Raw genomic sequence first — 27,004 nt, forward strand, 5'->3', positions numbered from 1 at the left:
CATCAGTCCTTGAAGGAACTCTGTGTTCGGAACAGAGCATGAACTGAAGCAGATTTTTTTGTTTCCTTTTCTGAGCCAGTTTCTACTATACATATATATACATATATATATATATATATATATATATATATATATATATATATATATATATATATATATATATATATATATATATATATGCATAAACTTTTATATATACAGTCTGAGCATTATGTATAATTTTATTTAAAATGTTTATTATTTATTATTTTATAAGATTTATTATTTCATGTAAACATATGAGATTGAGCAGTAAAAAACTAAATATAAAAATAGATGTATAAAAGTATTTCATTCTCTCTCTCTCTACATATATTATGTTACTATTATTATTTAATGCAAACACATGACACTTAGCAGTTTATACCAAACAATAAATATAAATCAATATTTGTATTTATTATAATATTTAAACTGATGGATGTTTTCATTATATATTGTTTGCCTTTATATTATTATGATATGCAATTTTATTAAATTCTTATTCATTGTCCTTGTCGAGATATCAGTATGGCTATTTAATATGTATTAAAATATAAGAGAAAAGAATATAATATGCATAAAATAAGCATGCATTAAACACTAATGCAAGAACACATACTCATATATTTACATATACACAATATGCTTTTTTCTGCATATATTATTTTTGACTCTTAAGACTCTGCAGCTTGCAAAGTGATCGACAATCAGAATTGGGGATGTCAGACCTGCAGAACTGAAGCACATCTTTGTAAGATTGAACCTCACTGCAGCTGTTCTGAGCTGATTCTCCTGCTTTGAGTGAATCCTCCTGCTCTCTGCAACATAAGCTGCACAAACACAAGCAACCCGAGGTTGCTTTACAGATGTCTGCCACAATATTTGTGAGCGTTCAATTTTACTGCACAGCATATGTGCATATTTCTGCATAATTATGTGAGAAACATTTTTTTTTTATTGTTTTAGGTTTTTATTTTCATCTATGCTTATAAAAGATTCAGAATCTTGCAGAAGCAGAACTGAAATATAAAAGGAAATCTAGACACTGAACGCAGTTGAGATTCTATTACTTCGGTTATGTAAATCTCCTAATCAATAAAAACAAAACTCTCACTCTGTCTTGCTTGCTTTCTATCCACTTTGCACTTCCACCCACACAGTCCAAAAATATTTCAATATGCAACGCAGGACATAAAAGGGCTTTTCTGAGCATGTCTAATAGAATAAGAAGCATCTGCTCTGAGGACATGATAAACCTAACCTTTACAAACCTCCCACTGGCAGAAATAATTCAAACAAAGAAACAAATATTCAATTATCACGTTACCGCTATATTTAAAATGACATTTAAAAAAACGTGGCTTCATGCCTAAAGGTAAATTTTATCTCTCTCTATCTCTAATTGTGACAAAGTATAAATGTATAAATTATGTGGCTGTCAATGCAATTTGTTTGGACTTAAGAAAATGTGATATTGAGAACTCTCACTTTGACTGCAGACTGTGGTATCTTGGCACATCTGAGCACACTGTGAGACATCTTCTGATACGCTATTGGGGACACGTGAGATTACGAGGGTATTTTTCTCAGGAGAAGATAGAGACAGTGGCTCATTCAAATCAATGCATATCTCTTTGCATTGCATCTTTCCTTCATTTTTCCTTATAACTTTATCTGTCTCATTCCTCCAGCATCGTCCTGCCATCTATCACAGCTGTCACTTCTCATTACCTCTTTCCTCTTTCTCTCTCACTTTCCTCTTCGTCTGTCTGCCTATTTTGGGTTCCCCTCAGCCAGGGCAAGAATGATAAATGAGCGCAAGAAGTTGGAATGGGTTGCATGTAGGAATTTAGGGGTGGGAACAATGATATCTCAAAAACAAGCAATATTGTACCTAACAATACAGTATTGATATTCTAACATTAAGAATCTATATGTTTAGTAACATTTGTCACATTCATATTTTTGGGAGAGAGTCTTTGACCACTATTACAAGTAAAATTTACATTAAAATAGGTCTATTTACGTCAAAAGTTTTTGTTATGCTGCTTGAAACTCCCACAGGTTTTTTTATTTTTATTTTTTTTCATACAATTTAATGTATTAAAATAACCATAAACATGGTGGTATGTAGGACAAACAGTTTTACTTTTTTGTTTCTGCACTGTCGTTCTTCTGGTTGAGAAAGTGCTGAGTAATCGTTAGTCTTGCACATTCATAGAAAATAGCTTAGAATAGAATAGAATAGAATAGATTAGAATAGAATAGAATAGAATCTAGAAAACATAGAAGAAGATCTTTAACAGAAAAGAGTAGCAAATAGAATAGAATAATAACTTTAGAAGGACAGAATAGAACAGAAGAACAGAACAGAATGGAGTTTTTAACAGAATATATTCTAACAAATTAGAGTAGAATATAATGGAATGTAGCAGAAAATAAAAATAGAATAGAATAGAACAGAATAGAAACCTTAATAAAATAGCATCTAGCAAAATAGAGCATAAAATCATTAATGGAATATTACCTTTAACATAATAGTATGATATATAAAAGGAACTAAAAAATATAATATAATTATAGAGAGAATAAGTATAGAGTTAATAGAGATATAATACATAATCTTTAAATTTACTAATGGAACAGATTATAATTGAATCTAGCAGAATGCAACAGAAGAATAGAATTGAATGCAATGCAGAATAATATATCAGAAGAACAGATTGTAATTGAATATATTTGTTAATATAATGGAGTAGATTGTAACAGAGGGTTATACAATAAATAGAAACGTTCATAGAAGTAGCAGAAGAAGCAAATACTTGAGAAAACAGAGTAGAGCAAAACAGAACAGAGTACAACAGAAAAGATTCTAATATATTTTTGCTCAGCTACTACAAGGGAGTTGTAAGATAGGTGTGCAAGAGTTGCTTCCTGAGAGAGAGAGAGAGAGAGAGAGAGAGAGAGAGAGAGAGAGAGCAGTAGTCTTCTGTTTTATGCTGCAGGGATCTGTCCAGTAGCACAGAGCAGATGGAAATGCTGCAGCGGACCACAGACTTATTGCCACAACACCACACCACTCGCACACACACACACACACACACACACACATACAACCAGAGGAAGAGGCGTAACCAGGAGGAGCATCGTCAAGGAAAAGGAAAGCCACTCTTTTGTCTCCATGGACACTCAACTTCCTCCGAGCAATTCTTAGTCTGTGTAGCGCAGCAGCGGGCTCTTGCCATCCGCTTAATAATTCATCAGGTCGGTCTCTGAGCTTTGAGCCTGCAGCGCTCACTAACTTTTCCCCATCTAACTTTCGCAGCAGTCGTCTGTTTCAGCATCTCTCCTTTTACACTTCATACGGTTGGAGGCAGAGGAAAACAGGTTCAGGCACGTTATGAGCATCTTTTTTGTGTTTGTGCATGTGTGAGAGTGTGTGTGAGGACAGGGGGTGAAAGGTGTGTGTGTTGTCTGGGAATCCTGCTCATCTCATTCTTGAACTTGGAACCCATTGTTAAAAGCGCAGCTCTTATGGGACTGGACAAGCGAGAGGCAGCGTGAGAAGCATTCTGGAGGGCACGGAGAGGCTCGTATGGGACGTACGTCTCGTCTGTGAGCACCGCTGGTGAAAGCAGTGTTTGGGCTGTTGTTGGGGCTGTCTGTGCCCCTTGGATTCTCTCTCATCATGGCTGGCTGTACCAGCCGCTGCAGACAGGGGGTCCTAAAGCTCATTCAGTCCCTTCAGAGGCTTGTCTCTGGAACCCTCAGCAAAGGTAAGACACCTGCATTAACATTAAACTCAAAGTAAAAAAGGGTTAAAAAAAAAAAAAATGGTGAGTACTGGTAATATGGTGATACGGGATAAATTATTATGTTTTTTTTCTCTCTCTCTCTTTTCAAAGATTTGAAGGTTTTAAATATTGTATTCAACATATTTAAAAAAAATATATATTACATTTATCATAAATTTATATTTTTTCAATATATTTAATTTAATATATTGTACTATGTTACAGTATATTCAATATTAAGTTTTTTTAAATATTATATTTTTCACAAAGTATTTGTTATTAAAATTGTTAAATACATTTTTTTATTTAATGTTTACTATAAAAATCATGTTGTAATGATATATTCAGTATAAGTTTATAATATTCTGTTTATGATAAAGTACGTTTTCAGTATTTCTTAATGGTTTTTTTTACTATATTAAATCATTTTCAATATGTACTATAAAAATACCGTAGTATTATGTTCAATATAACGCTTATATTTATTAGTATTTAGTATTTTTATTTAATACTTAATAACATTTTTGTTATGGTATGTATATAAAGATTTTATGTCAATACTATTTTATTCCATATAAAGATTTTATTTTAATATATTCAAGACAAAGTCTTTTTTCTTAATATTCCTTAATTTTTCCTTTGCATAGTGTAGAGGAGATATTTAGCTATTCAAAATAGTATTATTTCTAGGAACATGATGGCATTTGGCATCATATATTAAAAAAAATGCAACATTTTGGATAGTGTCCAAATTTACCTGTATTCACATTGACTGTGTTTGCTTATTTGACTTGTTTCTCTTGTGATAGTTCAAGCTGTGTATCATAGCACCCAACAATAAGATACAAATTAGGATGGAATTCCAGCACCTCACTCTTTCATGCTTCATCTGGAATCTTTCATCAGCACACATTTACACCACCTTTCAACTCCTATGGAAAAGTCCTCCTTTTGTCATTTTTTTTCTTTGAAGAGCATTCTGGGTTCTTTGTTTGGCAATATTCTTAATTTCTTTCTGTCATCCCTCTTATCTCCTTTTTTTTTTTTGAGTACCGCAGTGTCAGCAGAAAAGCACTGCATGGTTCGTCTCCATGCAGACGGGGCCCGTGGAGATGCTGGAACCAAGCAGTGGCTGTTTATCTGCTGTCACTGTGCAAAGAGCCGGAACCTCACCGCGCACTGCATGATGAACCCCGCTCATCTCTCCACTCCTTCATTATATGTTCCTCACAGATAGAGACTCATCCTATATACAGGGGAGTAGGAAGTTAATTTAAAGAGAATATTGAGGATTTGGAGTCACAGTATAGAATTTAAACCAGTCTCTGTAGACCACTATAGCAGACCACAGAGCACTAAAGCTGGAAAAGGAAGCTCTGACTCAAATATTTTGTATTATGTTCTCTGAGGCTGAGCTTATCTTAGAGTTATCAGGTTGTGTGAATAAAAATAAATAAAGCAGCAGATAAATAGTAGATAACCCTTCCGCCCTGAAGGAACTGCGTAAGATTCAGTTAGAGTAGAAACAGAATACAATGCAATACAACACAGTACAATCTTTTGCAGAATACAATAGAATATTGAAAAAGTAGCATAGAACAACAGTTGAACAAATCATTAATAAAATTAAATCTATTCTTCACTACAGAGAATAATAGATTGAATCTATACATTAGAGTAGTTTGGAAACTTAAACAATAAAAGAACCTTTAATGGATTCAAATAGAATACTTATCATAATATATACAGTACAGACCAAAAGTTTGGACACACCTTCTCATTCAAAGAGTTTTCTTTATTTTCATGACTAAGAAAATTGTAGATTCACACTGAATAACAAGAACAGAACAATATAATTAAAGTTTGGCATGATAGAGTAGGATAACTTTTCTATACGATTCTGTTCTGTTCTTCTCTATAGAGAAGAATGGAATGGAATCTTCAATAGAATAGAATCTTTAGCAGGATCAAATATTTAGCAGAACAAATTAGAAAAAGAATGGAATGAAATAGAATAGAATTTTGAAGATAATATTTAGTAGAATGGAATGGAATAGCAGTGCAGGATATTTATAGAATTTTAAATAGAACTGTACAAAAAGATACCATTCCACACAATAATAATAATAAAAAAGTAAAAATGGTAATTGCGACTTTTTATCTCACAAGTCTGATTTTGTTCATCACAATTCAGTCTTTGTTCAGAATTCTGAAATATAATCTGAGAGAAAAAAAAGTCAAAATAATTTTTTTTCCTGTGGCCAAAACAAAACAAAACACTGTAATTATGAAATGTAAAATCAGACTTGTAAGAAAAAATATCTAAATTGTGAAATATAAACTCTGTATGCTGTTTTTATCTCACACTTCTGTTTATATCTCTAAATTCTGACCTTTTTTTCCCCTCAGATGTGAGATAAAATGTTGCAAACAAATCATACATAATTACTTTTATACATATATATTTCCCAAATAATAACAAAAAAAAATAAAAAAGTGATGTTGTATCATTTTAGAAGGCTGATGCTCAAAACCCTCTGGCTGAACAGCCTTGTTTAAGAATGGATTTGTGTCATATGTAATGAAAGCTCAGTGGATAGAGTGTGAGAGAGTGTAAGTATACATCCATCATGGTTATTCTAGCTGACTGCACTTTACCTCAGTCAACCATTAATGGGTTAATGATGACCTTTCATCCCTGCAGGAGCAGATAATCTGATGTTGAATTTCATGAATTTCTGAGCCTTCCCTTCTGCTTTCCCCAAAAAATGCCTTATTTTACACACTTATATTTTACTCATCCATAAATTCATGCTGCATATTTGGCAAATTCTGCATCCACATCTTCCAGCACAACTTTCTTCCTACTGGAGGAAAAATCAAGAACACTGCAGGAAGAAATAGTATTGCCCATGAACACCCAATCAGAAGCTGTTTTGTTGTTACCATTAGCAACCGTGAGTGCAAGTGACAAGGTCAGTCAAGCACATGGCAGGGTGTAAGTGTTTTGTTTAAGTGCAGGGCATGTGTGTGTGCGTATGTGTGTGTGATTACGAGTGACAACATGGCTATGCTGGTGTTACTGCAGTTTTACAGCTCCAATAGAATGAGCCTCTGGGGGAAAGAGAAAGAGCATTTGACATTTTAAAAGAGTACAGGGTCGATCAATCCTGCCAAATTCCCTTGACATGCTGTGAATTTCCCGTTATCTGCAGAAGTACTGTAGCACACATGAGAGTGTACAGTACTTCCATAAAACAGCTGATGTGAACCCTTATGATTGGAGGAATTAATACTGATGCAGACACACTTGGAGTTTTGTACCAGGTTGAATATTAGAAAAAGAGGGATGACTACCTATACATAGAATATACCCTATCTACTTTATGTTTTCATTCCTAAAATGAAAAATCACCATTTACTCACCCTCATGTTCCAAACTTGTCTTCTGTGGGGGGAATTTTTTTTCTCTTTCACATAAAAGGCGATAGACACAGTGTAGCTAAATTTGGTTGTCATTTCACATTTTCTCCTGTTCAGTTCGGCACACATTTCTGTAAACTTCATTTACTGAAATTCTATGCAGTGTATATGGAACAAAAGTAGAGAGCTAGATACGAAATATATGTATATATAAGCAACATATGAAAATATAGTGACCTGCACCTTTCCAGTTTATTAACTCCATAAACTAGATAACCAAGCCCTAACACTAAGCCCAGAGATGCTTAATAAGAATAGCTTATAATAAGTGGACATGGCAACCATTCAAAAAGGCACTCTGCAATGTAGTCTTCCAAAAATAAACAAAACATCGTGGCTCTGTTAAGAGTGTACATGGCCAAAAAGTCATACAGGTTTGAGGTTGAATGAAAGATGACAATTTTGGGGTCTCTTTGGACTTTTGATTATAGAGTATGTTTACACTATCAGTGTCTGGGATTAGATTCAGATATTCAGACATGCAACTGAAGACAAGCCCGTATCCGATCACCTGTAACCATAGCAACAGTAATTGAAGTAAATATGAAAAAATGACTACAGTAGTGGCCAAACTCATTAGAACGCTAGTATTTTCACCAGCTAACCAAATGTAAACTGCATTTCCTACTGACACACTACAGCAAACGATAGCTGGTGAAAATACTAGTGTTCTAATAATTCTGGCCGCCACTGTATGTCCAACTTGGCTTACTACATCTGACACAACAAAAGTTCCAAATTATAATTAACAGACGACAACATGTGACTGAATCTAAACCTTCAGATGACACAGCTCTGTACGTTACTGAAACCAAACATTAGACATGGATGTGCCGCACAGAGTGTCTCTTACAATAAATCGTGACAGACAGTTGTTCAGAATGGTTCTGTTCACACATAAGGCCACAGGTTTGAGTTCAGGTATACATTGTGGTTATTGTGCTGTTGTGTGAATGTGGCCAGAGACAAAATTCACTGCATCTACAGCTCGACCTCTCCTATTTCTACCTTTAATTTTTATGAATTATATGACTGATGCAATGTTCACAGTCCAGTTGCCTGAGGACTCAAAACAGAACTCTCTGTACTAAACTACTCAAGATGTACTAAACACACTCACAAAAAGAGAAAGAGATTTCGGAGAGTAACTCCGTTATTCAGCAAGTTATTCAGTGTCTCATTACTGTAAAGGGATAGTTCACCCAAAATAAAAACATTCTGGCATTATTGGCTCCCTCATGTTGTTTCTAAACCTGTATGACATCCATTCTTCTGTGAAACACAAAAGGTGAATATTTGAAGAAGCACAGCTCTTTTCAATATAATGAAAATGAAAGGGACTGGATTTGTCAAGCTCTAAAATGAAGAGAAAACACCATAAATGTATCATAATAGAATTCACATGCTCCAGTCTTCTGAAAAGATACAATAATTTTGAGTGAGAAACTGAGCAAAATACATGGTACTGAATGATAATCATCCCCTCTGATATGCAGAGCGGAAGGTGCTACACACATTGAAATATACAAACTTACACTTCATTTTTCTACTAAAAATGTTTGAGAGGTTTAGAAATTGAATTGACAGTTTTTCACAAATTGGACAAATAAATTATAATGGGAACTAATATTAGTCAGGGTGCTTTATTATGCAGTGATCTAATGTGATATATTTTTTATTTACTTGTTTCCAGAAAAGTTTCAGTCAAACTCTTTAGTTGACACTAGTTTGTTACCATCTGTCTGACAGCTACAATGCCAAAGCAATTTAACTCTCCCACACTCTTTCCCTCCTTCGCACATTTTCTCCTTCTCTTTTACCTCCTTCTCTGTCACTCGCTGAATTTCAGTCTCTTTTCAGACTCCAGCATTTTCTCAGTGATTCTGTTTCGGTTTGGCTCCAGCAGCTGTGGAGGTGCCAAATGTTTCTCTCAGCATCATCGTATGTAAATGTAACATTAGATGTGAAACATTCACAACATCTCGAATTTATTCAGGCCTGTTCACGTCCTCCTCCTCCACCTCGGCCTCCTGTTCCTGCTGAGCTGTTGATAATAATAAGTGTGTGTGTGTGTGCCTGCCTGAGGTTCATAATAACTTGCGGCAATAACGTAGGCAATACCAGCAGGACCCAACCTCTAACATATTTCCTTTTATCTAAAGAAGGCAAAAGTAATTAAAAAAGAGAGAAAGAAGCTGAGAAAGAAAGAAAAGACTCAAATATATGGCCTTTTCATGACCTTTAAAAAATATGCCTGAATTAGTGTGTGTTTGTATGTGTGTGGGAGAATGAACTCAGGTCATGTGTGCTTGCTTGTGTATTCTTGTGTACAAGAGTAAGATTTACACTTCAGTCCATTAGCAGAATTGTAAATAAAATCAGAAAATACACTGCAGTCTGAAACAGGTTATATATATGTATGTGTATATATATATATATATATATATATATATATATGTGTGTATGTATGTGTATATATATTATATATATATACATATATATTATATATATATACATATATATATATACATATATATATATATATATATACATATATATACATATATATATATATATATATACATATATATACATATATATATATATATATATATACATATATATACACATATATATATATATATATACATACATATATATATATATATATACATATATATATATATATATATATATACATATATATATATATATATATATATATATATATATATATATATATATATATATATATATATATATATATATATCCACTTAACAGGAGATTTTGAAGAAAAGCTGATTTTATTTTATTTTTTATTTTTTCATACAGTGTAAGATAGTGTACAGAAGCAGTCAGTCAAGCTCCAAGAAAGAAAACAATAGTGCATACAAATTGTGTACTAAATTCCAAATCTACACTGTAAATACTGATGACAACTCTTTTTTTTTTGAGTTTTGAGTTAAATGAATTAAGTCAATATTTACTGATAATCATCCCCATAGCCAGCACTTTCACACACATGGGCACATTCAAACTCATCCTGTAAAATATGAAATATCGCAATGCGGATTCATATTTACAGGGGTCTTTCTTAAGCATCTTGTAAAAATAACTTGCTGTTCTACAGAACATTTTTTTTTTAAGTTTGAAACCAGTATTATTGACTACTGCAAAAAAAATATATTATTATTACTATATCAGTATTAAATTAGCATATATTTCTAATTTATAAAAAAATATGTTTATGCAAATTCTGTCTCACAATGAAGAACTGCATTAAGTCAGAGAGTTCATGTAGCTCATCTCTTTCAATAATGTAGTTTGCTCAAACATTCATTTAATGTTCATTGCAGCATGTTTCATCTTAACTGAACAAAACCTGGTGACTTTCTGACTACAGGCTTTGCACAAGCAAACTGAGGTTTTCATGCATGTGCAACCATGGTTACCTTGGCTGATTTTTACAGAGGCCATTTAATTGACTTTTTAATGGAAAGATAAGCTGGAACCAGAAGATGTGAGAACGGAACAGTAGTGCATGTGTATGAGCGTAGAGTTTACCTGACAGCTGCGTCCCGGAGGTGTGTTTGAGTCTGTGTGAGTTTGAGGAGGGAGTGGCTGCTTGGTCACAGACCAACAGACACAGAGGCATTCGGCCCTCTGCAGGGGTCACACACGCACATTGGCACACAGTTGGACGAACTTGTTTCAGAAACACCTGGACTGAACTCTCTCTAGAGATAGCAGTCAGCTTTCTTTCTGTTGTACGACATTTCTCTCTGTTCTTTGGCCGTCCTTTCTGTCCTTTTTTTTCTTCACACAAACACACACACACACACACGCATACAGAAACATTTAGCTATGGACACATCCAGCATAACCCAAGTGTGCTTGAGCTTGAGGTCACAAACTGACGGCCGGACATTGTCCTTCAGGATTTTCTGATAAGAGTGCAGAAACCATGGTTCCATCAATAATGTCGAGTCATCCAGTTCCAGGTTTTATTTAAGTGATTTCTTGATTCAACAGCTCTGGTTGTAACCAGGCCTGGATGTGACTAGTGAAATTTAACTCAGCTTTCTAAAATAATATGGTTAATCAGTTATTTTATAATATGTATCAAATATGTGAAAATGGGCAGGGACTGGAACAGCTTTTTTTTCCTTTAATAAATAAAATCATCATTTATAAACTGCATTTTGTATTTACTTGCAATATCTTTGTATACTAATAAAATTTGTATGATGATCTGAATCTTTTAAGTGTGACAAATATGCAAACAATAAGCATGGTAAATCAATATGCTTAAACTTTGCAAGACATGACAATGTTTGGAGTCATTATTTATTAGATAATTCAGCAAAGATGCATTTAAAATATTATATATAATATTCATAATATAAAATGTTCATATTTCTAAGTAAATTTGGTTCTTTTAAACTTTCTATTCATCAAAGAATCATGGTTTCAACAAAATATGAAACAGCACAATTATTTTCCACATTGATAATAATATTTTAAAAAAATATATTAAAATAGAAAATAATCATTTATTTCATAATAATATCTCAGTACTACTGTATTTCCGATTAAATAAATGCAGCATAAGTGACTATGCTTTCAAAAACTATTTTTTTTAAATGATACTATATAATTAGCATTTTCATAATTTATGACCACTTTTCCATGAGGGCATCTTCAAAAGGACAATTTGGCTCCCTTTCAGGGACATTTTCACTAAATTTGTTAAAAAAGACACACATTCTTCACTAAAGTAAGAACAGGTTCATATAAGACTCTCACAGAGTATCCACTCAGACTAAAGACCAAGAAACAGCTGTTAAAATGCTGCCTGTCCAGATGTACTGCTGCAGAGGCCAGATGTTAAACACACTGAGTGAAGACACAGACTCTGTCTAGTTAGTGCAGTTCTTTCTCTTCCCTGCAGAGTGAACATAAACATCTACTACGATACTCTAACTTAGGGGTCTCTTACGTTATCTCTTTCCTTCTGCCTCTTTGTCTTTCCCTCTCTCTCTCTCTCTCTCTCTCTCTCTCTCTCTGTCCTTTTATCAGCAGATCTATGCTGACAGTGCACATCTCCACCTTTAATTTTTAAATCACTCGTCCTGTTTTACGTAATCTACTTCCCTCCTGCCGTTTATTTTTATCCCCAGCATCCCTGTCCATCTCTCGCACTCTTCCCCTCCATCTCTCTCCTCCTTTGCCCTACATTCCTCCGTTTTCATGACACTTCTGCCATTCACTCTCTCTTTCCCTGTTTGTTTCTCCATCCATCTATCATTTCCTTCTCTCTTGTCATATGTATGCTGACCAAGGCCTTCGTCGGGTCGATGTTGCATAGCTCTTACTGAGGCGATCATTGTCTGCTCAGATTTTCTCACTGAAGACTTAACGAGCCCCTGAAACAAACATTACGAATCATTTAGTTATGAGACCAGAATGGCAGAATAAGTGCCATTCATGCTGACAGTGATTTAGTCTCTGCAAGTCATTGTACTGTTGCTTCTAGGCTTTCTTGCAATACTTCAGGCAGGACAGGGCCTGTTTAATGTGTTGTCACTAAAAGTGGGTCCCCAGTTTGCAGTTTATTTGCAATGAGTATCTTACAATCAATGTTAGTAACTTCAAACCAACAGACTGACATTATTATCATTATTGCCAAGATTCATTAAAATCGAATGACTTCTATAGCATTGTTCCTTTAAATCATTGTCGATGTAAATGCCCTTTAGAAGTGGCCTTTTTACTTTGTTTTAACACTGAAATATGCATGAGGGAGGATCAGGCAACTCTTTACCGCTCCAGGTGGATATGTGACCTCTAACTCGGTTTGCCACTGACCGTAGGGATGCATAATTCTTAGTCTGATGAACTTTAAAGTTTGTTTTTTAAGTACATGGAGACAAAACATGCTGGACCAAACCAAACTGGCATGCACAAGAAGAGATACTGCATCAGAACAGTTTGATTATAGGCACATATTTATTTTCAGCAAAGGTTATTTGAGAGTTTGAATACATAAATCCTCAGTGTTAAGGCTGTGCAGATGGTTTCCATGGAGATAAATGTGGCATATGGTATTTTTAGGCAGGCTCTGATAGTGATGTTCTTCCTACATATGCATGTGATTTTATTTATTTATTTATTTTTTAATTGTATACGTTTATGTTATGAACTCATCTGCTGAAACTCTCTAACAGTATGAGCAAAATAAATAAATAAATAAAATTAATAAATTACAAAGAATTTCTTATAGTTTAAAACTGTAGACCATATAGATGCCAGTTAGATCTACAACTAAGTCAGGTCTATGATTATGCAGTGAATGTCAAGAAGCTCTTGGATAATACTAGAAAAGTATGACAGTTTATTAGCAGTTTATAGATTATATCAATACAGGCACAGCTGCACAGATTATGTGTAAAATGTCGCCCCCTTCTGTTAAATAAATAAACTGCACACCTGTTAAAATACTACTCAATTTGCTGTAAATGCATCTTATTAACATTACTTATAAAATTTTAACTTTTGCTTTTGTATAATTTAGCATCCAAACTACTAGTTGAAAGTATATTTTAAACATTACTTAAGGCACATTTAGATTAATTTGTCAAAATATCTGTTAGTGTTCCTATTCATCTCCCTGACTCATCACTGTTATCCAAACCTCAGTCTCTAAATATTGCATAAAATGGCTAACAAGAGAGACATCTTCAAGTTTTCTTATTTAAAAAATGACTGCGTAGCCTAGATCATGAATAGGCCTACACCTTCCAGTGGTTTTGTCTTACCTCAAACCACCATGATTGATCATTTAGCCAATAGTTACTGATTTTTTTTTGTCACACAATTTCTGAAACCTGACACTCAAACACCAGAACCACACACCAAATCTGCAAAACCATGCACTAATTATTGGCCTTTGACTCAGTTTTCAATTTCATAAAACACAATTCTTCATGTAACATGCAAAAATCTAACAGGAATTATAATGGCAAAATTGTTTGCAAATGGTAGCTTTTGAGATGTTTTTGCGATGGTTTGAATGCAGTGCTTCATTTGCAAGAGATGTGAGGCATTTTGTGTGTGCAATTCTTGGATTTTTTTGGAAAAACAGTAGGAGCAGATCTGGACTCTGGGCAGAAACCAGGCACAAAGGAAAGGGAGAGTGCACATAAGCAACCACATGATGGCAGTATAATATCCAAAATAAATGCAGTTGAGCAAAATCACATGGGCTGTATCAAAATGACTTAATGCCTCTGTAAGCATTCTGAAGGTGGCTGGCAAAATTATACATGACAAAAGAAAAATATATCTGCAGCCAACAGGCTCAGTAAATTGCCTACAAGGCAAAAATATGTGTAACAGCTATTAATAAAGAAACTGACTACAAGTAAGAAACCTGAAAAACACTGCACAACTCTACCAGTTTATTTTTTCATGGCATTAACAGCATGGCATGTATTTTGTAGCATTTGTAATCGTATCACACTTGCATATCATACTGCAATCCTTACTCGGTCATGAGGGACTGTGTTTACATACAGTCAACAGCAGGCCTGGAGCAGAAGCTGACTGTGAACTGTGGGTAGGCTATATGAGGGGGCACGGGCTGATGAACTATCCCAGTAACTCACACACTGTGAGCTGCAGCTGCTGCTGTCGAGCCACTGATACATTAGCTTTCAAAACATCATATAATGAGCTAAATAACTTCAGTTTAACAATATCAAGCTGGTTCAGTGCTTTAACTCTTTTCCTTCTTGTTAATGTTACAGTGTGGACTGTAGGACATAGATACCCAGAGCTAAAATTATATAACGTGTCTAGTGCTATAAAATAATGAGAATAGCACTGGATTTCTGAGAAAAACATTATATTATAAAAATATTTTAAAAGAAAGTTCATCTTGAGATTTCAGATTTTTTAGTCACAACACTATGACAGTTGTTGAGTTTTCTTCTTGCGGACATTATTTGATTGGTCTTGATTTGAGGTCTTTTTTTTTCAGAAGAAATACTTCATATTGAACTGAAAAAAAGACAATGTGATACTTAAAAAGGCCATTTAATATTTACTACAAAAAAAGTGTTTTTTTTACTTTTTCCGTTTTCCATCTTTATCAAAAAGTTATTTTATCACTTCATCGCTCTTTCATATAAACAATATCAGTCAAACGTTTGGATACACCTGAATAAATGTGTCTCGTGATCTAAAAGACAGTGATGTCCCAAATTCTAACTGAAGGTCTGTTTGCATGAAAATTCAGTCCGATTTTTACATTCACTTTGTTGCCTGTTCAGATAGACTTGCAAAAACATGAACATTTGCATGGCATCAATTGTTTTGTTTTTTAACAAAGCCTTCTAAACTCTTTTCCAATGCAAAGAACTGGCCAACCAATAAAACTTACACTTTTGGTCACATACTGCTGCTGTACATTAAATCTGCATGATACTGATCTTATTATAGGTCATCCAAAAATGAAAAAAATTCTGTCATTAATTACTCACCCTCATGTCATTCCAAACCCATAAGACTTTCATTCATCACTGGAATACTAATTAAGATATTGTTAATGAAATCCAAGAGCTTTCTAACCCTGCATATAGACAACAATGCAAATGAAACATTCTCTGCCCAGAAATGTAGTAAGGACATTGTCCATGTTATCAGTGGTCCAGCTTTTGAAGCTACAGGAATACATTTTGTTATTTTAGTTTTCTTTGCACACAAAAAGTATCCTCATAGTGTCATAAAATTACAGTTGAACCACTGAGAAAGTTTCAGTTGCATTGCTGTCTATGCAGTTAATTCGAAGATGAACGAAGGTCTTACGGATTTGGAATGACATGATGGTGAGTAATTAATGACAGAATTTACATTTATGAGTGAATTATTGCATGTTACTGTTCTCGCTTTGACTTATTCAAAAGTGCCATAGATTTAAAAAGTTCATAGTATTTAATATAAATGTAATAACTGGCTCTGCCTCTGAGACAACTACTTCTTGGCTGCTGTCATTACGGATATAAAATGGGTTGTTAACACAGTTTCATGCTGACTTGAAAGAAAAAGTCTCAATATGTTTGCAATTAATCTCAGTGTTGTCTTGGAGAAAGTTGAGATAATAAAGAGATCTCCATTGCGATTTCTCTTTCCTAGCAAAACGGTATCTCATATTGAACTGAGAATACACAGATCAATCGTCTGTCTTAACCTCTCCTGCTCCTGGATCCTTCACTGCAGCAGCAGTTTCCTCTGGCAGCAGCAGAGCGGATGCAAATAGGGATGCTTGGGTAGAAGATTAAGGAGGAGAAGAAGAAGAAAGGGAAAGGCAGATGAAAGAACATGGATTGATGTGCAAGCACACTGCAGAGACGTGTTTCAATGATCAGCTCTTGACAGAACAAGGGTTTACTCAAAAGAAGCAGCTCGATCTATATCTTTCTTATTATTTCCTTTGTCTTTTCCTTTTTGTTCACTTTCATTCACTTTTATCTGGCTCTCACACATTTTCCTCTGGACTCAGAGAGGAATGACAGAAGAGAGATTTGTGAAAAGATCAAGGGTGCGAAGCCTCATTCTCACAATTCCTTGTTGTCCTCACATCATCCCCAGTTTTTCTATCCTCCTCTGAGCCGTTTTTTTTTTTTTTTCAGTTTTTCATCCCCCTTCTTGAACACATGCTTCAGCCCTGCTTTTAGTTTATCCAGTGTTTTTTTCCAGCTCAAGGATTTGATGCTCTTAAAGTTCTCTTTTTTAACACAAATACTTGTATTTTAATTGCCCGGTGTAATTGAATCTTTAGTCTTTTCCCTCTGAGTGTGAATGAGTCAATATGAGAGCTGCACTAAAAGATGTTAATGTTTAAGTGGCCCAGATAGATAAGAGTCCAGCATGTTCTAGAAATCGAGCGAGAGCGCTTTGGTTAAAGTGATTATCTTAATCCTCACACTGCAATACTGACCACTGATAGAGCCCATAAAACCATGTATCTGAGCGAGAAAACCAATGGTTCAGTCAAATTCATATCTTCAAATTCACTATTAAAAAAAATTAACATTATAACATGTTTAACACAAAGCCAACATACAGTATGTAGACAGACATCAATCAATGCAATAATAAATAATAATTGATAATTCAACAACTTTAATTTTCAAATGTTTTGCATCAAGACTTTGTTTTTAACTTTTATTAATACTTTTCATTTTTGTAATTAATATATTTATTTAGCAATTGCACAATAAATAAATAATAAATGCTGTTATTTTCAATTAATCCTAGAATCCTTTAAATAAGTATCACTGTTTTCACAAAAAAAATATTAAACTGTTTTTAACATTGATAATAAAAATAAATGTTTCTTGAGCACCAAATCAGCATATTAGAATAATTTCTGTTGGATCATATAACACTGGAGACTGGAACAAATATTATAGTTAATGTTTCACAGTTTCACAATATATATATTTCAATTAAATATACAGCCTTGGTGAGCATTAAATTACAATTTTGAATGGTATGGTATGTGTTACTTTATTTGATTATGCATATATAATAACCATTATATATATATAATATAATGGTTATTATATATGCATAATCAAATAAAGTAAAACTAAATAACTAAAACATTCGTTTACTCCAACTATAAAACAATCATTACAGTAGTCTACTGTTAAAATCCTCCTTAGAAATAAAAGTATTCATAGATCCAATATTATTCCCTTTTCAGGAACTAATCATGATCAATTCATTAATAGTCTTAATAGCTATACTAGTCTCACCTATACCAGATTACTTATATTTCAGCATATATAGTATTAACATCTCAATATTAACATATTAGAAATGTCATGAAAAAGAAATCCCCTGTAGACTGATTTCCCCATGAAGTGTGAACATTGTGACACTTTCATAACAAGCAGTTTGTTTGAGCATCCCAACCAGCCTGACAACAGCAGCACTGGCTCAACCAATGGTATGAATTTGGGGGCGGGGCGATATGTTTGGCAAACCAATAGCAGACAATGTTTAGGAAACCTGTTTGGAAAACATTCCTTATTTTCACAACTCTCTTTCATAATGGTAGTGCCACAGAAATTCACTTTTAAAATCTCTGACTGAAAAGGATCATCTTTTCATACTTGCTGGAAAAAGACTGATATAGTTTCTTTTTCTAATCACCCACCATAAGTCTGTTCTTATGGAGCCCCGCACATGACATGCAAGAAAAAATAAATAAATTGTGCGCACGATTTACTAATTCGTTCCCCTTACTGTACTAAAACGTGCACACGATTAGTATTGCGATCCCTCGTTTTGCTAAATCGTGCGCACAATTTAGCAAATCGAGGGAACGAATTAGCAAATCGTGCGCACAATTTATAAATCAAGGATAGAGGATCTTACACTGCAGGATAGATCTATTAACTACTCAGTTTTAGCACTCTCTCATTCTCCACTAGTATTCCTAAATGAATCACTCACCATCTCTCTCCCTCTCTCTCTTTCCATGTCTCTCTCAGCCCCCAATAAAAGCTCAGGAAATGATGAGCAGCCTTCAGCCCCCAATAAAAGCTCAGGAAATGATGAGCAGCCTTCAGAGTCCACATGATAGACAGACAGAACGCGGAGGAAAGTCAGAGAGAGCGAGAGCTAAGTAACTAACAACCCTGAGAGTAAAAGATTGTTGAAAGATCAGAAGATTAGTGCAAAAACAGGGACTACTGCTTTTTTCAATCCAAAATCTAAAGTGAGGAAAGTGAAGAACTGTGTTGAAGATGGGTGTAGTATTGGGGACCTTCTCTATGCACACCAAACAGGTCACCTTCAGGACAGGTAGGGTCCAATTAACACATTGACCAGCTACAAATACTTTCATTAATAAGTTATTTGTGAGAAAGGAGTGGTAGATGAGTAGATGAGAAGATCGAGAGGATTAGAATATATAACTTTTTTATATATACATGTGTCCCTCTTGTTCTACTTAATGTAGACTAAACTCGACATCTGCGTGTATGTTTCTAACCTATATCATTTTTGGACAACAAAATTGCAACTATGCCACTTGAAGTTAGCTAAATTAGAAAAACTCCTCTTGGGGTTGTGTTATAAAGAAAAAATAGTTCATAGAGAGAATATTTTTTATTCACTTCCACAAATGCCGGAATTTATATCTCAAAGGGCAAGCAAACAGCAATTTTAATTAGCCTAATTTAGTTTTGATAAAGTGATTGTGCAGCGTGTGCATGTGCGAATGTGTTGGCATATCCTGTCATGGGCTCCATACAAGGCATTATGGGTTTTGAAAGTATTACATTGCAAAAAAATGACAAAAATTATTACCTCCTGTAATGCTCAAAGCTGAGGCGATTTGAAGGTTTTGAAAAGCAGAGCATTTGTGATAAGAAAATGCATAAAAAGAGGAAAAAGAGAAGGCGGTGTGTTAGTGCTTATTTATGCCTTGAAGGTTAATTAACCTATACACTCCATGCAAATTTACCATTTCTAATTCTCCACAGATTTAATGCACAACAGAATATGCCAAAAACAATCCTGCAACAAATCAACACAACATCAACACCACTGCACTCACATGTGGGAGCATGTGTTTTTACACACTCATAAGAGCAATAGAGAGAGCCAAATTTCATATACACACACCAAAGACCTGAAGAAAGATTATGGAGCCTAGAGGATTATGAGTTCTGGGCAGGAAGACAGAAAGCTTGTTTGAAGTCTTCACTAAAATCCCCAGGAGTTACAGGAGCTGCCTGTGAGTTTTTAACTAGAAATGCAAACTGTTCGGCGGCTTTGGCACTCAGCCCTTATGGGACAGGAACTTCTGCTGGATTTCTGAAGGGCATTGCTTCAGGTTCAGGTGTTGGGGATAAACACTCCAAGAATGTTAACTAGATTTCAATTTCAACTTTAAATAGTGTTACTCTAGTTTTTGTAGTTTGTAGGAATGGCCTATTATATAAAGCATTGCAGCTGTAACGTGTTTCAATATGTTTGTGTTTTTATACACATTGAACTCGCAGGTTTAACTTCGCGTGATGGAAATGTTATGCCCTTTACATATTTGGAAACACACAGAGTCTCCAAGGCATGGCAGTGGTGGCAACAATACTACAGCGAGAATAAACGTTACGCCTTCTTTCGTGTAAACATTTGGGCGGTGTTAAGCAAATCTTCCAACGCAGTGACGTAGATATGTGGGGGCGTGTTTAAATGAGACGTTTTAGGAAGGGCATTTTTATCTCTTTGTATTTGAGACTTTAAAAATTTAAGAATTTAAAAACTGCACCATCATGTCCCCTTTAAGATACCTTTCAAACAGAGAGCCCAATACTTGACACACAAGACTAGATAACTGCAACAATAAACATGTAATCTCACTTTTTTTCTCTCTCTCTTTTTTACCAATGACCAAAAAATCTTTGATCATTTTAATGTGATCAGTAGCTTAAAAAATAAAATGACAACACCACATATTATGATGTTAGGAAAAACTATGCAGAAAAAATGGCTTTCTGCACACAAGAATAGGAGAGATGGATTATCAGTTACTTCAAACATACATAATCCAAACATATTGCCGTTTTCTTTTTTTTCTTCTTTTTTTACAGCACAGCTGGTAAAATTCTGTTATGCCATTTCTTACTGTACTTCTATTACAAAAACCTATTAACAATATTACCATGATTATAGGTTCTCAGTGATACAAGGTTTTAGGCTATTATTCGCACCACTGAATATGTTTCCAAGGGTAAGCCGATCATCTGTAAACATCTCCCAAATGCATTAGCAGATTCAATGAGGTGTCTGCAAAGGAAAGTCTAACATAGACACTTCAGAGTGAGAAAAGAGGCTTACACCTGCCTGCCTGGATTTCACACATGCCAGTCGTTTGCTGGATTTCATTGTTTCTGTTCCAAGGATGAGTGTCAAAGCTAGAAAACCATTACAAATGTCTTACATCGACGAAAAATATGTTGTGTTGAAATTTGAATGCTGATACCAGCGAATTTATCCTGTGTGAGGCAGGTGGTACAACCTCAGGATGTTGTGTTGTTGCAGACTGGGTGGTCGTGAAGGAAAGCAGATGCCTATTTGCTAGAATGAGGATATCTCTGGATATCTTGGCCTGATTTTTAGGTCAGTCCTGCTGGATCTGCGTAATACGGAGCGGTGCGGATTGATATTATGTAATTACTCATTACCTTCAACTTCTCTCCTCACTCCCAGCCCAAAGCGCATCCGTCTGAAGTCTCATCTTTTTTAGATGATTAATAAGGTTACAGACCTGCTGTTTTAAAACACAGACAACCCCCAATGGCAATTTCGTTGCCTCTGTAGTTTTTCTTTCTGCTTCTACTTTCTGTTTTTCTTTATCTCTGTTTCCATCTCTTTAATCGGAAAAGTTTGTGGGTTTTGTTCCCCACTAATGAGAGAGAATACCGAAACAAACAAGAGTATTTGGGTCATTTTACAGAGCATTACAAATGTTCAGTACATCAAAAACACATATTTGTGAATTGTATACACTGAAAATTAGGGTAGTTGATCCATGAAACATTCTTATCCGAGTCATTAAATTGCAAATGCACACACACGCATGCACGCAAAAAGGCTCATAACTGGAAATGAACAGTGGATGATGAAACCAAATGCTCATAGTCGTACCACAATTCATTTGATGGATGTGGATAAGGTTTTGCCTACAATATGGGGACTATAAATGTCTCCACAAATGCAGTAAAATAAAAATTGTATTTTATGAAACATCACATATGATTACATATATATATATATATATATATATATATACATTTTATCTGTAATATAAATTAGCATGTTTTGAGTTGCATTTTATGTTATTTATTTATTATTTGTCTAAAGTAAAACATAAGATTTTTTATAGCTTACATTATTAATGTTATACACATTATACATATACAGTAAATATACCTGTACCAATTTGCCATCCTGTAATGAAACATTGTAACTATATTTTATAGTCAATCCCTGCCAACCATAGCTGTCATTTTACTGTAAATGGAACAAGATATTTTACAGTGTACCTATGAGGAAAATAATAAAGAATAAGAATAAGAGGACAGTAATTATTTTTGTGACAGCTCACCCAAATTTTATTCAAGAATTTTCTTTCTTTCTATAGGGTTAGGGTCTTTTTCCATACATAATTTTTTTTTTTCAGTTTTTCTTTCTTAAAAAGAATAAAGTATCCCTTTAAAATGGATTCTGTGAAGTTTAGATGTAGGTTAGAGTATAGAAAACATAAATCACACCATATAAGAACAACAGAAGTCAATGGAGCATCCCACCAAGACAAAACAACAAATGCTTGAGCATATAAGAGCAGCAGAGTGTGAACGAAAGTCATCATCCATCTTGCCACATTCAGCCTGTGTGCAAATTTGCAGTTCCATAAGAAACAGGTCGGCTGTTTATTTGTGTGTGTGTGTGTGTTTGTGTGTGTGTGTGTGTGTGTGTGTGTGTGCGCGCATGCCACAGAGAGGAGCATTTCATCCTCACACTCTTTCTACTGCTTCCCAACAGACTGATCCACCTGCACAGCAACAGTTCCTGACACTGAACAACAAACAAGACCAAGCAGAAACAGAGCTAGAGCAAAGTAAGAGAAATAAAGGGAGAGAGGGAGTGAAATTTGTGGGAGGGGCATCAAGGAAGGAACCATATGCTTTTAGCAAGAAAATTACAGCTTGTCTTCATTCACTGAAGAGTAAGATGAGAGTGGAGAGGGAAACAAGAGCAGGGGATTGAACAAAGAAAGACAAGACTGGCAGACTCAACGCTTATTAGTTTGAACACGCGTGTGTTTGCGGTGACAACATGGGAGCCGTAGTGGGCACACTGACTATGCAGACAAGACAAAGACAGCCATCTAGAGGTATGTTAACTAATGGCAGATTATCCAACTCGATGCATTCTGTGCTAAAAGGGGTTTTGAAGTACCAATAACAGCACTAAATCAATGACACAATGGCTAACTTAGTCACTGATAGAGTGCTTAAGGCAACGGAAGAGTGTCCTGTTTGTGTTCAAAGACAGATGACACTTTAAAAAGATGAGATATATGTAGAGACAATGTTAAACTAAAGAGCTGAGAGAGGACAGAAAGGATGCAAGGTTGAGAAGATATTCAATTGATAGGCAACACCTCACGGTCTGCTGTTTACAAATGATGGTTTAACCTCGTCCCTCACAGATAAACATCATGGACAGTGTGTGTGTGTGGCATCTTTGTACGTGAGCGGGTGTTTTAACACTCTGCTCACATATCAACCTTCTTCCTGTTCACATGCGCCATGGTGTAGTTGTCATGGAGACAGCTTTCTAATGCTTTGTACAGCAGATGATGGGATGTTATGATCGACATGATAGCAATTAAGGGACGCATTATACACATTGATTCTGAACAGAACTGCTACTGTTCTTGGTCTGTTTACATGGATCACAAGTTTAATCATTAAACTTTAGTAATAATTTGCATCAGTCATTTATTCTTTCAGTCAATCCTTAAATTATCCAGAGGTCAACTGCATAGCAAATCTATGGAAGAACCTATATATGAAACACAAATACATTTGGTTGTTTCAATAAATTAAAGTATAAATATAATATAATTTTTAACAAAAAAGACACGTTTTTTTAAAGCCTCAAATGCCTTACAGACAGAGAAAACACTAGAATAATAAATATTTCATTACGATAACATTTAAACACATTTCTCTGAAATGCATTACCTGTGTTGATTTTCTTTGAATAATTATTGAGTAAATTCCAATTCCTGTTATTCCTATTCAAATTACTGTAATCAATTCAGTTCAAATTCATACTAATGGATTTAAATTCTGCACAACACCCTTAACTTGTGATTTGAATCATTGGTGGTTTGGAACAACATATAGAAGAGTAACTTATTTGAATGAACTGAATTGCAATTTTGGGGGTGAATTATTCCTCTACAATCTCTTAAAATGGTCTATGCTAAATTAAATGGTATAATAAACTGCTGCCATCTGGCAGATGGTCTTCTGTCCCCTTTGCTCCAGCCAAACAATTTATTGTATGACCACTGCTTTGGGACATTAGGCTCCAAACAAACCATTGCACCATTCAAAGATCAGTGATCCAAGACTGGTCTGGAGGCCTTTGCTTGAATCCTCAGCTCTATGTCAGGGGTGTGACCCCAGGCGTAATGAGAGGGGAGTTCAGAGCTGCAGTAACAAGTGATTTGTACTGCCTTACAGCAGCTGCTCATGAATATTCATCCTGCTGTTTAACTATTTGCTTGCTATTTGTCGCTTTCCTCTGACATCTTCCCCATAGATCTATCAAATCACTGTGGTCTAGTGCTCCCCGCAGCTGAATGTGGGCAGCTTGCTTTGGTTAATTACCTGTTAGAAAAATATATATTGTTGAGCTTGACACTCAAGGGCAGGATTCTAATGGCAATGTCTTCTTATATGTAGCACCATGAACTGCAGTTTATTATTTTCTTACTTGACTTGTACTGAGAATGAATGCCAGTAAACTTGATTTAACCTGACTTGTTTATAATTGGCTTATTAAAAATACTTTAAATTGACACATAACTAGAAATTTTAATAAAATACAACACTCTTACAGAAACAAAAATTGCACTGCAATTTGCTTGTAGCTAACCAATTTAATCCACATTGATTTTCCTAAAGAGTTCAATAGACACATAATCAATCGCAGAGACAATCTCGGTTTTAAAAACTATAAAGAAAAGATTGATTAGAAGGCTTGTAGTGTTGTTGTTGTTTTTACCTTTCCACCATCACTGTGTTAGAGGAAGCACTCTAATGGCACTAATAGCTGCTTGAATGGAGAGTGTGTCTTTAAAGTTTATTTTAGTGTATTCCTACTGCCACTGTTTCAAGGGCTTTTTCGCTTTTTTAAGCTTTAAAGAGGATGGGAGATAGAAATAGATGGAAGGAAAGAGGGTTTCAGTCCCATGCTGTGTTCTGTTGCTCTTCCACTCCAACGAATAATTTTTTCATGTGCTGACGTCTTGCTTCTCCATTCTCCACTGATCTCTCCATTTTCCCATACTAAAAACACATCGTCAGGCCCCTCTATCTTTTTTTGTTACAGCATGTCTTTCCCATTTTTCAATTTCAGTTCCCAAGTTATTTATTGTTGTGCATGATTATTTTGCACACACAACCTTATAAAAACAAGAAAAGATACAAGGGTACAGGTAGAATGAACGAACGAATGAATGAATGAATGAATGAATGAATGAATGAATGAATGAATGAATGAATGAATGAATGAATTTGGTCTCATTGCACTGTATTTTATGTAAAAACGTTTTCTATTTTTAAATTCTTTTTAAGTAAATTTTTAAATCATTTTAAATTCAAGTTTTTAAATTCCTTGTTTTATTTTTGTGATTTTTTTCATGATTATTTCTCTTTCTTTTATGTAAAGCACTTTGAGTTATCATTGTGTATAAATGTGCTTTATAAATAAACTCGCCTTGCCTTGCCTTATTGGTTAGAAATTTACTGTGCAAACAATAAATGAAATAATGAATATTGAGATATGGAAAAAAAAGTAAATATATATATATATATATATATATATATATATTGCTTTCAACATGTTATTGATTGATATTCTACTCTTGATATTAATACAGAGAAATGAAAAATAACATTTTTAAAAATCAAGTTATTGATAGTTATAGTAAATTCATTGTGCTGACAAACAAAGTTAGGAATATGGAAATATTAAAAATAGAATTTGAAAATGCTTTCAATAAGTTATTGATAGTTATTACTCAAACAATACGAGAAGCAGTGAATATGGTCTAATTCTCTCTCTCCTCTTCCTCTGATAAACTTACACTACATCTTTCTTAGGTGTGTTCCACTTATTTCTCTCTCACCTTCCCTTTTCATTCTCCCTGTCACATCAGTTTGTTTGCTTGTGTTAAAAGGCAGAGAGGTGATAATTGGGAGTGATGAAATGAGGGGCTTGCCCTGTTGAGTTCTTTCACAAGCAGAAGCTTCACATCTAGTCATTCCCGTGAGATGTATTACAATCTCATCACAGTTATCAGACAGACCTGACAATATCTGGGAGTTCTTCAAGAAACAGCTAATGGATGCTGTTTGCTCTGTTGTTGTAATTCAGTTCAGCTTCAAATTTATACTCCCCAATACAAATTGATGTTGTCAAGCTGGTTAAAATGATTTGCAGTCTTTACAAAGAGATCGAATGTGTTTTGAAAGACTTCTGTCATCATTTACTCACCTTCATGCCGTTTCAAACCTGTATAACTTAACTTTATCTGTGGAACACAAAAGAAGATTGTTTATCAGAATGCTCTTGCTGCTCTTTTGAATACAAGGAAAGTAAATAGTCATCAATGGCAATTAAGCTGCAAAAATGACCAAAAATAGAAAGATCAGCATTAGCTATGATGAATTTAACTCACAAATAACCAGCATCATGTAAGCACAAACACCAGCATAGCATACCCTCTGGGCTTCTTCGTAAATGGGTCACACTTAGCTTCCTCCCGCCCGAAAATGGGCGAAGCCTTGAAATTGTACTTTACTTTTTCCAAGGATAACCAATC

At 34.6% G+C, this 27,004-nt stretch overlaps 1 protein-coding gene across 3 annotated transcripts in view; it reads left to right on the top strand.

The window, feature by feature from the left end:
* Nucleotides 1-3,038: 3,038 nt before the first annotated feature.
* Nucleotides 3,039-27,004, top strand: part of LOC132127847 (Kv channel-interacting protein 1-like) — a 32,687-nt gene continuing 8,721 nt past the window's right edge. Inside the window, exon 1 of one of the 3 annotated variants that reach the window (XM_059540019.1) lies at nucleotides 3,039-3,797. In XM_059540019.1, coding sequence (XP_059396002.1) covers nucleotides 3,710-3,797 — 88 coding nt within the window. In that variant the 5' untranslated portion in view covers nucleotides 3,039-3,709. Of the gene's footprint in view, nucleotides 3,798-18,955; nucleotides 19,177-22,891; nucleotides 23,276-27,004 lie in introns of those variants that run through there. The other 2 variants (XM_059540021.1, XM_059540020.1) reach the window with 2 other exon arrangements.

Source organism: Carassius carassius, chromosome 45 (assembly GCF_963082965.1).
Source record: "Carassius carassius chromosome 45, fCarCar2.1, whole genome shotgun sequence".
NCBI lineage: Eukaryota > Metazoa > Chordata > Actinopteri > Cypriniformes > Cyprinidae > Carassius > Carassius carassius.